This window comes from Sminthopsis crassicaudata, chromosome 1 (assembly GCF_048593235.1).
Source record: "Sminthopsis crassicaudata isolate SCR6 chromosome 1, ASM4859323v1, whole genome shotgun sequence".
NCBI lineage: Eukaryota > Metazoa > Chordata > Mammalia > Dasyuromorphia > Dasyuridae > Sminthopsis > Sminthopsis crassicaudata.
Genome location: NC_133617.1, coordinates 329,631,619 through 329,646,916, shown reverse-complemented (window position 1 = coordinate 329,646,916; position 15,298 = coordinate 329,631,619). Strand labels below are relative to the sequence as shown.

At 31.4% G+C, this 15,298-nt stretch overlaps 1 protein-coding gene across 4 annotated transcripts in view; it reads right to left on the bottom strand.

Moving 5' to 3' along the window:
- DNAH5 (dynein axonemal heavy chain 5) overlaps positions 1-15,298 on the bottom strand; it is a 392,301-nt gene that overhangs the window by 208,981 nt on the left and 168,022 nt on the right. For all 4 annotated transcript variants that reach the window (XM_074279122.1, XM_074279119.1, XM_074279121.1 and 1 more), the window contains exons 13-16: positions 15,108-15,193; positions 11,226-11,547; positions 9,133-9,339; positions 2,556-2,727 (exon numbers count right to left, since the gene is read on the bottom strand). In XM_074279122.1, the coding sequence (XP_074135223.1) occupies positions 2,556-2,727; positions 9,133-9,339; positions 11,226-11,547; positions 15,108-15,193 (787 nt within the window). The remainder of the gene's footprint in view (positions 1-2,555; positions 2,728-9,132; positions 9,340-11,225; positions 11,548-15,107; positions 15,194-15,298) is intronic.

Below are 15,298 nucleotides of genomic sequence, written 5' to 3'. Positions count from 1 at the left end.
ATGTCTATTTTACTATCTTGTTCTAGAATATCACAGCAATTTTCTTTATTAATTTCTTGAAAAATGATGTCTGTATTCTTTTTTTATCATGACTTTCAAATAGTCCAATAATTCATGAATTATGTCTCCTGAAGATTTTTTAGGTGAATTGTTTTTTCAATTAAATAATTCATATTTTTCTACTTTTTTATGCTTTGGATTTTGTTTTATTGATGCTTAATGTCTCATAGAGTCATTAGGTGCCACTTGTCTAATTCTAATTTTAAGGAACCATTTTCTGCAGTGAGGTTTTGTACCTCCTTTTCTATTTGGCCAATTCTAGTTCTGTTCAGTGAATTTTTGTATATTTGTTTCCATTTGGCCAATTCTTCTTTTCAAGTCATTCTCTTCATTGATTTGAATTTTTGGGTCTCTTTTGCCATTTGGCCTGTTCAATATTTTTTAAATGTTGTTTTCTTCAGAATGTGTTTTTGTGAGAGTGTATATGCCTTCTTTATCAAGCTATTGACTTTTTTTTACATTTTCTTACATCATTTTCATTTCTCTTCCCAATGTTTCCTCTACCTCTCTTTGGAATTTTAAAGAATTTTTAAAATCCTTTTTGATCTCTTCGATTGTCTATGATCAATTCATATTTCCTTTCACATTTAGATGCAGGTGTTTTTAATTTGATGCTTTCTGAGTTTATATTTTGATATTCCCTATCACCATAGTAATTTTCTATAGTCAAGATCTTTTTATCTGCTATTGCTCGTTTTCCAGTCTATTTCTTAACTTTTAACTTAATCTAAAGTGAGGCTTTGCTTCTGGAATGAAGGGGACATGGTCCCAAACTTCAGATTTTTGTGTGTGTGCAGCTGTTTTAAGAGGTAATTCTTAAGTCTAGGAAATCAAGAAAATAATAAATCAAGGCATGATTTGTAGTGTTTGATGATATTCAAGATGTAAATGTTCACATTAAAAAAATAGCTATCAGTTTTTCCTATCCACCTCACACTGACCCCAGAACCTAATTTTTCTAAATTTCTGTCTCCTTTTTAAAAAAATAAGTAGGCTAGAATAGGTGTCCTCTCAGGAACCTTAAAATTCTAAATCTAATATCCTGTGATCTTATGATGATTTCCACATTGACTGAGTCTCCTCAGGCATCAATAAATAGACTAGACATAATTTTGATAGCCATAAGAACCCAAGTTAGGATTGAGTCTAAGGGAGTAACAAAAAAGATGTGTGTTAAAAGGGAATCTGGACTGGATGGGAAAACTGTGGGCTATAGAATATGCTCCATAAAAGAAATCTCAAAAATCAAAGACTATGAATGCTTTTAGAAAAAAAATTTTATTCCCTATTATGTGCAATTATGAGACATGAACCTTTTCCTTAAAAGAACCTTGCCAAAGGAAATTAGACACATTAAATAATTAAATAATAAACTATGCAGTGTTGAATATAAGTATAAATGAATATCAGAAAATGAAGAGGTGAGTGTTTTTGAGCTAGATAGATCAGAGAATGTTTTCAAGAAGAGATGGAATTTGAAGTGAGCTAATTTCATTCCAGCTTACTCTAAAGTAGGCAGATTGACTAGATAGGGATCACAAGAGAAGACATTCTAAGTTGAGGAAATATCATGAGTAATAAAAAACGCTTCTAATTTTTAAAATCTTTTTCTATCTAAAAACCTGCCAGTCTCTTGATATTGAGGAAAAAATAAGTCCGTTTGAAAATATGAATCACAAATATTATTTCAGGAACTTCTTATTCTTGTGGTGATTTTATATTATGCCCTTTCCAAAATTTTCAACATTTCTCAAATAATAGAAATCAAACTTTCTTGGATACTTGAGGGGAAAATGGATAGAAAGAATAAAAATGAAAGTAAACATAAAAATCTTTTTTATCTCCAAATTTACATTTTAGAGCAAAATAAAAAAGGAACAAATTTGTCTAATTCCAGAATCAGATCCATGAGAGTAAACAAATCTTTGAATTCTATTGGAAATGACATGTCATGTGTTTTATAAAGAGCAACTTCTTTAGTTCGGGATACTATTACTTTTCCTACAACTTGCAATAAAACTTCATTATGATGAATTAAACATTCTTCCTCTTAGGAGAGAGGTAATACATTAAGGTACAGAATCAGACATATATTTCTCACACACAACCAATGTGTGGATTTGGTTTGCATAATTATAATTATTTGTTGCAAAATAGGATTTCTATTGAGGAAAAGGGAAATAGTTTTAGTGATATTAAAACCAAAAGAAGAAAAGAGTATTAATGAATTATTAAAATATAACCAAGATTAGCAAAAGTAAAATCAGAAAGAGACAGAGACCAACAGAGAAGTACTGATACTACCATAATAAATTTGAATTATACCAAAGAAAAGTTATACATGATTGAAATTCATAGTTTCATATTTAATTATTTTCTCTTATTACCAAATTTTAGTTGTGATTCAAAACTTTAAAATACATGACTATATTAAATTTTGGAGCACAAAATAATTGAAATATTGAGCAATAATAAATAAATCCACAAGTACTTACTGAGCACTTTAAAAATGGTTTGTAAATATCCTTCAATATTCATTGATGTCCAATTCAGTGATATTAAGCCAGGTTGTATAGCTTCATAAACTTTAGCCAAATGAGGAACCATCAATTGTTCAATGGCAGGTCGGATTTTTGACTTCACTCTCTTAAGTTCTTCCAGCATCATCTGAAATGAAAGAGTTTGAAAGAGCAATTAATACTACAAGGCTTTATCTCTAAAAAAGACCTACATAATCTATGATCCTAAATGTAAGAATTCTTCCCCTCCTATTACAATTTATTTGACTTATAATCAGGAACTGAGTCATCAAGTTAATTGGTTTTGTTTTTTATTTGTTGAATATATGCTTAGATATTTCATATGATTATTATAATTCTTTATAAGCAAAAAAAGTACTTCTTAGATTAAAGTTTCCTAATTATTTTCTTTGGCATATGACCTAATAATGTTCTTTTCTTATCAGACACATTAAAAAAGAAGGTATGTATAAGGTTTTCCACTTTTCAAGAAATCCTTGTCAGGTCCTCAACTTGATATCTATCCTCTGCCTGCAACTGTGATATGGGTTTGATTAAATATGACCTAATTAATCATTAAAAATTTACATTTATGTAGACATGGTAGGGATAGGAATAGGGATTTGGGAAGGGATAAAGATAGATCAAAGGATAGGAACAGGAAAATAGAAAGGTATGAGAAATATAATTTCATGGGTGTCACATACTTTCAGGGAAAAATTCCATCTACCAATTCAGGTCAGCCTATTCTTTGCATCTTATATTATTGCAGGGTTGCCTAAAACATGGAGAGGCTAACTAAATTGCCTAGGTCTTCTACCTAGTACACCAGAAGCAGGACTTGAACCCCAAATCTTTACTACAGGGCCAACCCTTTATTCCATTATATAATAATTTCTCTCTTATAAAAGACAGGCAACTTCCTTTCTTATGCCTCTCTGTGTACAATTATTTTTCTTATACAAAAAATTTTAGCAATGGGAAAGTAGGTATATTGGTTAGGATTTGTTGGTTTTCTTTTAGTCACTTTTTAAAAGATCCAAGTTTGTTCTATCCAATAGTATGTAAATTTATTTCTTAAAACCATCAAAATTGCTCTGCTAGTACAGAACTCTTCCACATATATTCCAAAGGCTCCTTCCATGTTTGTTAACTTCAATGCCATTTCTACTTCCCAAAAGTTGAAATAAAAGGCCTCCACAATTTTTCATGTATAAAAAGCTTTATAGATCCTTTTTTCCCCATTCCTATGTATTTATTTTCCTTCCAATTTCATCCTTAAATTCTGTGGAATGAATTTCTTTAGTTGGTTCTTTTTAATCCACTGTTTCTTGGTATTTCACGAGGCAATATTCTGAGGAAGCTAGGTTGCTCAGTGGATAAGAGTGTGGAACTCTAGTCAGGAAGACCTGAATTCAAGTTCCGATTCAAATATTTACTAGCATAGACAAATTATCGAACCTTTCTATGTCTCATTTTAGTAATCTTTAAAATATGGATGATACTATTACCTGCCTCATTTTGTCATTGTGATGATCAAATGAAATAGTATATGTAAAATGTTTTGCAAATGCACTATATAAATGCTAACTATAATCTTCCTGCATCCTATTGTATAAAATTTAATTCAGAGCTACACATCTTTCTCCTTGGTAAGATAATCAAGAGTGTTTTTTGAGCTGTGTTGGACATTTTGTTGTAGCAATTTATATGTCAGCCAAAGTCCTTCATGAAATACCACTAAAAGTGCTATTAATCTCCATTGTTTCACACATTAACCACTTTTTAATGTCCATGGATGATTTAAATAGGGAAGATAAGAGTTGTTTTAATTATTTCATATCTTTATCCCACTTTTATTATACTATCTTCATAATAATTTTAACTTTTGCTCTAACAAATCAATGTTCTTACTGTACATAAAAGATGATTTAAGAATTTCTCATATAAGTAATGAGTCATTTCCTATCAAAATATACTCTAATTTTATGGTTTTTCTTGATGTGTCCTTTGTCCAGTGTTTCCTTTTTTCTCAAAGAAACTATTCAAAATAGATAGATTTGTAGTTTCTTTGGAATCTACTAGGCTTCGGCCTCTCTTTTTTCTTATTTCTGATCAATATTTTTCTTAGGTGTTTTTTTCCACCCTTAAAATCAAAGGCATCAAACCTTATCAAATATTAAGTGTATATGCTGGCTTAATCTGGCAGGGCTTAATGTGTTTTCCATATGTCTCTGCCTTCTCATCCTCTATGACAAGTATTGTTCCATAAGAAACAATGACTTTTATGGTACTATAATATGATAAAAAATAATTTCACTAACACCTTAATTTACATGTCAAAAAATTTGTGAGCCATTTAGCTACAACTTCTTTTCATCTTCTGGTTTAATTTATAGTAAAAACATCAAGATTATGATTCACTATAGGATTGTATCTTATCATTACCCAATGGAAAAGGACCTTATAACCAGAAAGCCAACAACTAAGTTGATGTTTAAGAAGGTATAAATCTATAATGAAGTATAATGTAGTATAATATAATTAATATAAAGTATATATATATATATATATGAAATATTCTAATTGAGATTGAAATCCCAAAATGAAAATTCCCAGAAATATTACAGCCAAGCAATTCTTAATAACCTACATCCTTTTTTCTACCATTCTGCCACCATCTATCAAATAGTAAATCAACAAGCATATTTTAAGTGCCTACTAAATAACAATCATTGGGCTGGGTGAAGGGAATAAAAAGGAGAAAAACTACTCTGAAAGAGCTCATACTAAGCAGTTCAAGATACAGTAAGTTCATAAATAAGGAAATGAGCAACATATTCAAAATTAAGGCTAAGTTATTTGGTGAAGAAGGTGGGAAGCACTAATAACTGGACAAATAAGGATAGATCTCTTTCAGTACTTGACACTTGAATTTATCTTTGAAAGTACAAAGCGATTCCAGAAACACAGGGGAAGAGAAAGCGTATTCTAGATGTAGGAGACAGCTTTTGCAAAGGCAAAGAGTTTGAAGATGAAATGTTGAATATGGGAAAATATCTAATAATAGCATAGAATGAACGAAAGGAACTAATACATAATAAACCTGGGGGTTTATTATGCCTTGAACCAGATGATATAGGTCATAATTTCAAACTAAGGACATTTGTTTTATAGTTTCCTTTCTTGTGGATGGTGGTGGGATTTTTCCTGGAGCCATTAGAAAGTCAAAAAAGCTTTGTAAGTAGAGAAGCAACATTGTGAAAACTATTCTTGAGGAGTATCACTGGCAATTGTACGAAATATGAATTTTAAAAAGAGAGATATTGGTTATAATGAAACCGTCTTGGGTTATATATAGTGAACATATGGTTGTGGGCAGGACATAGATAAAGATCCTTCAAAAGATACTTGCAAACTTATATTAAATTGCTGCTTTCTCAATCACGTGGGGAGGGGAAGGATATTCAAACTTTTAAAAATAAATGTCAAAAATTGTTTTTACATGTAACTCCAGAAAAAAATAAAATATTAAATAAATTAAAATCAAAAGAGCCTTGGAAACATTTTCAGATGGTTAGAAAGAGAACTGAGACAAAACAATATCCCCCCAAAAAAAATTTTTTTAATTTAAAAAAATACAAATATCCCAGAAACTAAAGAAAAAGAGACTATCCAGAAAGATGAATGGTCAATGGTGCCAAATGCTACAGAGGCCAAGAAAGATAAGTTCTGGAAGACACAGTCAAGATAAGGGAGAATTATATAAACAGCAACCCAGCTCTCCCAATATTCCTCTCCAAACCTTCCAATCAAATTTTGGAGTTGCAGAGACAATAAAAGATCACAGTGAGACTTTTTTTTTCCAACATAAGACAATTTAGGAGATTGACAGGAGAGTTCTGTGATGTCTGTGTGGGAGCCATTCCAGATTATACAGTACAGTACTACAAAGGAACTTGGAGGCAGTTGTAATGAAGTAGGGTTCTTGGGGGGGAAAAAATTACAGGTAATGATTGCTGCTACTGGGGCCAGTGGAGCTGATTAGCAACTCTATCATGCATAAGCAGTACTGGGTTAAAATTCCAGGACAGTGAAGAACTCTAGTGATTGGGACCATAGAAGAGAAAAGGATCTGTTCACAGTTTCAGAGCCAAAAGAGGTCCTAGTACTTGCTAACGCAGAGGAGCAATGTTCCTTCCTAAGTAAACACCAGGGCACAGAGCAGAAGGGTAGAGATAAAATCTCTCCCCAGATGATATCACTTTGGAAACATTAAGAATTAGATCTGAAACATCATCAGCACAATAAAGCATAAAGTTTGGAACAATGCCTCTTTATTCCCAGGTGAACCAAGCTCAGCTTTAGCATAAAATCCAAATTGAAGGAATGGACTAGGAAAATGAGAAACAAAAACAAGTGAATTTAACCATAAAAAGCTACTATAGCACCAGAGAAGACCATAAAATAAATTTAAAAGACACAATGTGAAAATAGTCACAAGCAAAACTTCAAACAAAAATGTTAATTGGAGCCAAAGTCAGCAAGAATTCCTGGAAGAGTTTAAGAAAGAAATAATGTGGTAGAAGAAAAATTGGGGAGGGGCAAATGATAGATCAATAAGAAAATTATAAAAGTGGAATCAACAACTTGGTAAAAAGGACACAAAATCATGCCAAAGAAATAGCAAATTAAAAAACAAAATTGAAAACATGGGGAAAAAAACATTAAAATTCCGTGAAGAAAAAAAGCTCCTTTAAAAAAAAAAAAAAAAGAAAAAAAAAAAAAGAATTAACCAAATCAGGGGGAAATAAAAACAAAAACGCACTGAAAAGAATAATTCCTTAAAAATAAGAATTGGACAAATGAAAGTTAATGACTTCATGAGACATCAAGAAATAATAAAAATTAAAGGTGAAAAAATAGAAAAAAATGTGAAATATCTTGTCAGAAAAACAACTTATATGGAAAGAAGATCTGGGAGAGGTCATTTAAGAATTATTGGATTACTTCAAAGCCATGAATAAAAAAGAGCCTAGATATCATATAGATTATCAAGCTGCTCCAACAATTTAGATCAATTGAAACTGAAAGAATACAACTCCTAAAAGAGATCTCAAAATGAAAACTCCCAAGAATATTATAGCCAAATTTCAGATCTCCTAGGTCAAAGAAAAAACATTGCAAGCAGTCAGAAAGAAATAATTCAAATATCATTAAGTCACAGATAGGATCACATAATATTTAGCAGCTTCCATGGTAAAGGAGTAGAGACTGCAAATATGACATTCTGGAAAGCAAAGAAACTAGGATTACACCCCAGAATAAACTACATAAAATTAAATGATACCCAGGGGAAAAAATGAATTTTTAATTAAATAGAGAACTTTCAAGCATATCTAATGAAAGACAAGAGCTAAATAGAAAATCTGACATTGAAACAATTGACTCAACAGAAGCATCAAAGATTTACATAAGGGACTCAAGAGAATTAAACTATTTCCTATATGGGAATATGATACATGTAATTCCTAAGAATTTTATCATTAGAGCAATTAGAAGAAGTTTTCATAGACACTGAGGGATGAGGATGAGTCAATAACATTTTGATGAGTTCTAAAAAAGAAATAGAGAGATATGAAAGAAAGATACACTAGTAGAAGAGTTAAGGAAGAGGTAGAATGGGGAATTTTTTTTTCTCACATAAAAGTTCTCAAGGAAGAATTTTTATAATTGAAGAGAAATAGGGAGAGCGGGCAATGCAGAAATATGTAACATAACACACTCAACTGGGTTATAAAAAGTTATCTTATCCAATAGAAAAATAAGACAGGAAAGGTATAAGAGATGTAGGGGGAAGATAAAGGAAAGGGCAGAAGAAGGGAGGCATCAATTAGAAGCAAAACAGACTTTTATGGAGGAAAAGAATAAAAAGAGTATATATAAATGAAAAAAAATAGAATGTAGTGAAATATGCAGTTAGTGTATCTAACTGTGAATGCAAATGAGATGGGTTCATCCATAAAATGGAAGCATTTTTTTTCTTCCAGCTTTTATTGGATAAATTTATGGGAAAAGGACTTGAACCAAATAAAAAAATATATAAATGTGATGGAAGTGGTTTGATGAGGAGGTTGGAGTAATAATATATTAATAAAATAATATCAAAAATTAAATGGCATAAGGGAAGAAATACAGCAAAATCTGGGGAAAAAATTGGGGAAAGTTTGAAGGGAAAACAATCTTCAGCCCTAGATACCCACTGAAATAACTAAGTGTTTGAAGGTCTACATTTTAGTCTTAGCTCTGACACATTTTATTTTTATGCCTTTGAGCCTCAGTTTCTCAAATGCAAGATTAGATATCTTTTTGTCCTGCCTATTTCCCAGGATTTTTATGAAGATCAAATGATATTATATAGTATGTGAAGAGCCTTGAAAATTGCAGAGTATTGTGCCATAAGCACTATAATTGCCATTTCTCAGTCACTGAGAAATTTAAATATGTGTAGAAAAGCAATTATGAAGAAAAGATAAAATTAAAATCATCATACCTTCATTTGATTGAAATGCTTCTTGTAAATTTCCCGCTTCTGATAAAAAGCACTTGCAAATGGTGGGATTTCAAGACCCATCTGTGACATGCATTCTGTTTCTCGAAATAATGTTAATATCTCAAAATCAAAATTTACAAATAATTCTCCTGTTTCTGGAGCTCTTACCAGTAAGGAAGCCCCAAGTCCAATCTTAGTTAATTCAGTCTGTGTTGAGAGAAGAATAATAATAATTAGCAGAACAATGCACAAAGTATGTTTAGTTCGACCATTTCCCCAAAGAAAATCTGTGTCTGAATTCACACTTGGATAGGTCAATTACCTATGCATAGACTTAGTAGTAAAGAGAACCAATTTTCATTCCAAAACTGGAGCAAAGTATTTTAGCTTTCCTTGCTTTGAATTATCAAGAATATGCAAAAAATGTTGCTCCCCACATTAAAGCCTAAAGTATAGTGTATAATGCTCTATTCTCTCTCCCCTAGGAATTCTTCTCTAGTAATGGGAATTTAGGAGTAAGCAGTACTGTTATGATTCAGAGCAGTAGTACTTAATAATTAGTATTATTTTACCCATTTGCACTCTGAAACATATTTTATTATACTAAACTATACCTACTTTTGCATTAAAAGTGGGATTCATAAAATGATTCATAGTAATCAAAAAGGATTAGAATATATATGTTGATTTAATTTTAACTGGTTTAATAAGGGATTTTTAAATAGATTTTCTTTACTTCTTCCTCTGTGATAATCATCCATATGAAATTTATTTCATAGTTTTGTTTTTTTCAAATCCTTATCACCATTCAATAGGAGATGACCTTATATCCTATAGATTGATATTTCTTGTTGCCTTGAACATGTGATAAAATCAACTTTTCCAACTCTAACTTGCTCATCAAAGAGTGAGACATATTTCCATTTAGCTACAACTTCCTTTGGTCTTTTGGTTTCATTTATAGCAAGATGTGTGTGTGTGTGTGTGTGTGTGTGTGTGTGTGTGTGTATTTATCAAACAATAAATAAGCATTTGTCAAATGTATCCTAAATATGAAGTATTATTCTGACTAAAGAGGTTATTAAGACAAGGAAGAAATAATCCGATTTCAAAGCGCTTCATGACCTCTCTGCAGTATAAAATATTATAACTTTTCTCTCAGTTTTGATACCTTCTTGGATCTCCTCCTACCTATATCACCATTCTTCTTAGTTTCCTTTTTGGATTGTCGTTTATATTTTCCCCCTAAGAATGGAGAGGAAAAGGACAATCTGGCTCAAGGCAATCTTACCTGGTTTATTACATACTATTTTCCTTCATGTGTTCTATGTTCCAGACAAACTGCTCTATTCTATATTTCTCTGTATTCAATATTTCATCTCCAAATTCTATGTTTTTGTAAAGACTATTCTCTATACCTGGAATGTTTCTTCTTCTCTTCTATGTCCCTGGAATCCAGATGTATCTTAAAGATCTACTCAAGTGACACACTTAAAAAGAAACTTCTTTTCATTTGCCCTCCCCCTATATTTATACCCAAAAATATATCCTGTATCACTTTCTCTTCCCTCTCCCTAGATTCTCCCTTGGTGACTTTAAAGGCTCCCATAGATTTAATTGTCATCCTTATACAAGAAATACCACATTTGTTTACATATACACAATTTATAAGCTTCTTAAAACAGCAGCTGTTTCTTTGTTGTCTGTTTGCCTAGTGTTTTGGTTTTTTTTGTTATTTGTTTATATCAGTTGTGTGAATACTTTGTGACTACAAGGATGCTAAAGTGACATGCAATTTCCTTCTCTAATTCATTTTACAGGCAACAGTAAGCAAGGAAACTGAGGCAAATGGGTAAAGTGACTTGCTCAGACAAAGTCCCATAGTCAGTAAATGTCTAAGTTTGCATTTGAACTCTTTCTCCAGGCCCTGCGGTCTATCCACTGTGTCACCTATTCTTTTACATGTAACAATTATAAAAATCAAATTTTAACATAAATCCTTCCCAAATATAGACAAAAGTTCTTGTATATGTTACATATGTTTCTCTGTCTCATTTTTTGACCATCTAGGCAAAATATAAGCTTGGTCTTACTTGTTGAAGCCATGCGCTGTGATAGAGAATCTCAAATTCCAAGAGGATTTTCGAAATTTTGTTGTATTTATGGACTATGTGCTTGGCTTTTGCTGTTGTAAGCACATTTGGATGCTGCTGGAATTTTTGCATTGGTTGCTGAATTCTGTGAAAGAGGTGCCGGGCCCACAGGATCTTCCCAGCAATAGGGGGCTGGTCTCGAGCCAAAGGAGGGTCATTTTTCTGTTTAGTGTACAGTTTGGAAATCATCTCAATGTCAGCTCCATAGTTATCAAGAACTGTCTGATACTTTTCATCGATACCAAGATTAGGTATATTCAACCTAACAATATAAAGGATATTTTAAAATACATAAAAGGAGTTATTAAGGTCTCAAGATTTTAAAATCATTTGATTCATATGGCTATTCTGTGTGTAAGAAGAATAACTTAATTGCACAATGCTATTTGAAATAATTCAAAATAATCATAAAATATAGAAAGAATATATTGTCTTACTAATGAGGTGTTGTTTTTGTTTTATTCCTATGTTTCTAAGTGTTTGAAAATATTCTAGAGATATGTATAAAGGGCTCATACAGTCACAGAATATTTGTGGAAAGAAACAGACTTAGTCCCCTGAGTACTGCTGAATTTTCTCAATTAACATGTACTTCAGTCATAACCATCAGAGACTTCATTTTTAAAGAATCTGTATTTAGATCTATATGTCTGGGGGGGTTAATCATAATTTTGATATTTTAATTACTCTCTGATTTCATCAATAGGGACATTCCCTACAGCCCTCAATGACTTTTCATCCTGTGAAATTCTCATCTGAAAGCTTAAACTTTCCATATCTGTCGTCTTGCTCCATTAATATATGTCATTCATTAATTCATCTAAGCCTTTCCATTAATATTCCTTTTTTCCCCTGAAGCTGGGGTTAAGTGACTTGCCCAGGGTCATACAGCTAGGAAGTGTTAAGTGTCTGAGACCAGATTTGAACTCCGGTCTTCCTGAATTCAAGGCCATCCACTCCATTCACTGCACCACCTAGCTGCCCCCTCCATTAATATTCCAAAGAAAAGCTAACCAACACCCTGTAGAGCTTCCTCTCTTTCAATATGCCCAAGATGCCAAGATATCACTGAACAGTCCATTTGTTATATTTCATTTTCATTATTATAAAATTGATTAAATATTTAAATAAGTTATATAATTAAATGGAAAAATAAATAACTAAGCATTTGTTTCTCAAATATAGTGTTCATCACTAATAAAATGTTTTCTCTTTGAGGTCAGTAATTTTTTTTTAAAAGATTAAGTGCAAAAGTCAGTTCATCTTTAAAAGAACTACTCACATTGATTTACTATATGAACTGCTACTTCTTGGTGAAGAATAAGATAGAAGAGAAGGGAATAATCTCTCATTCAAACCATTCACATCTTTTTTGAACATCATTATTTTCATGTTGTCTCCCCCACATAACTGTGAACTCCGTGAAAGTAAGAATTGTTTTCCCTTTCTTTGTATGCCCAGAGCTTAGGATATTGCCTAACATATAGTAAAAGCTTAATGAATGCTTGTTGACTTACAAAAAAAAATTCAGTATCTGCAAGATTTTTCTTATTGATACCTACAGGAAATGAGTAATCTAGTTCTATATATTTGAAAGAAAATGCATCTCCCACAAAGTTTCCATATTTGTTGTCTTGAATCAAAGGCTCTTTTTAGCTTTACTAACTCATAGTAATATGAATAATCATGAGAGAAGTAACTGATAGAGTAGTGAGATTCCATGGTTGCCTATATCACAACTGAAACAAGTAATTTAATTAATGATAAAATTCAAATTATCTACATTTTAATATTAATATTTAATTCATATTTCATTTAAATGATGATTGAAATAATATTTGTAAAAATGAAGCTATTACAAGTGTCTCCAATTTGTCATTTGTGGAAGATAATCTGTCAAATTCTGCCAAGAGCAGTAAGAGAGCATCCTTGCACTGGCTGGACCAAATTTAGCCACAAAGAATCCATTTCTAAGTTAATTAGGCTAATATAGGCCTTTTTCTGGGAGAAAAGATATGTTAGAAAGGACTGCTGAAAAAACATAGTTGGAACACTTCAATGAGAACTCTGGGCATGTCCCTAAGGCACAAAATCTTTAGACAAATTCATAAAATATTGTCAAAAAATTCAAACCAAAGAGACTGCACTGAGTATAAATACAAAATAAAAATTACAAGTTTTCTTACAACTTTGTAACCTTGCTGTTGATAAATGTTATTTCTCATTGATTTAATAATATAGCCAATATAATTGTGATTTAAATGTTACTGTCATAAAAATACCTCTCTGTCTAGTTAAAGTTGACAAGCTGCTTGTTGGCTGCTTAGTTGCTGTCCTTTGTATTCAAAAAGGGCCAAATGACATCAAGGTAAATGTGTCTGATATTGGCTGATCCAACTAATATGAGCTCAGAAGGCTTTACCACAGGTCAGATTACAAACTGCCAAGTCAATGTTATCATTACTACCTTTCAACTTGTGACAGTGGCCTGAAGTGATAGAAACTTCAAAACTCTAAATAAATGGTATAGGGAAATACCATAAAAGATGTATCCTAGTTCTTGGATAATATAATTTAAAGGTTCAATTGCAATAATTAAGTAGAAATTATTAGATAAATGGATAGACTAGTAAACTAGAATCTACATAACTTTCTAGGCTAGTATTGTCTAGCAAAAGAGAATTCTAGGAAACTTAGTCTGGGAGACTATAAGTTTTCCATTGAAGAAAGTGGCTGGATTGTTCAAAAGACCATGTGCACAGAACACTGAAAATTGTAATCCTGATCCATACTGTTGGAAAGACGCAGAGGCTAAAATTAATTATAAAATCTGACATTTAAAAAAGGATGTCTGAGGCCATCTAGTCTAATTCATTAGTATTTATGTATATGTATATGAAGCTAATAATAATAATAATATCATATTCACATAGCACTTAGTACATTCAACTCTCACATACCACATTCACAAAACCTTTCCTAAATTAAAAAGCACTTCCCCTCATAAAAATTTAATGATGTAGATAGCTCAAACCTAATTATCCCCATTTTATATGAGAAAACTTTCTCACAAAATCTAAATCACTGAGTTAGAAAGTGACTATATCAGAACTTATACTAAAATCATCTAACTCTATGTCTGGTGATCTTTCCATTTTAACATTGTGCTATCAGGGAGAACTGGGAACTTATCCCCTGATTGTGGATGTTACAAAGCTAAAAAAAAAAAAAAAAAAAAAAAAAAAAAAAAAGTAACAATAAAAATATCAAAAATAAGGTAATTTTTTTTTACTATTAACTAATTACCACACATGATTCCTATTATGCAAATTATTATATATTAACTTAATTTTGCTGTGTTATCTTATTAAAAGAGTAAAGCTTTACTTCATGTATGCTTTTATTGGTTTCTACACTTTGCTGTTTATGCAGCATCTTGCTTGCTTATAATTTTTTTTTTAATATTGTTCAAAAACCATGGGATCCAGTTCTGGCTTTACAGCAAACTAATTAGGTAGCCTTTTGAAAGTCTTTTATCATGTCCAAAACCCATCTTCTTCATCTGAAAATGAAAACTTTGAAATTATTTTCAATGGCTGCTCACAGATCTAAAGATCTGTGTTGGTTTTTTTCAAATGGGTTAAAAAGTAAGTTATTTAAATCAGGGTTGGAGCGAGGAGGAACAAGAAGAGACAATTTATCAAAGTATTTTTTTCTTTTTATTAGAAAAGGAAACAAGAAATTGTGTTAACCTCTTTAATATTAATGTTATTATGATCTTAAAGACTGTACCTGAGAAAATCATTTCAAATTTCTTTTTACCTTTCAAATTTCTTCAGCATCATTAGTCCTCGCTCTGTGTTTTGAATATTTTCAAATGTGATATCCATGAATATCTGTAACTGATTCTAAAATAAAAGAAAATCTGATCATGAACACGAAAAGCTTTGCAATTGTAATATTAATGAAAGTCAAAAGCTTATATTAATATTTCAGAAAAGTCATGATCTCAA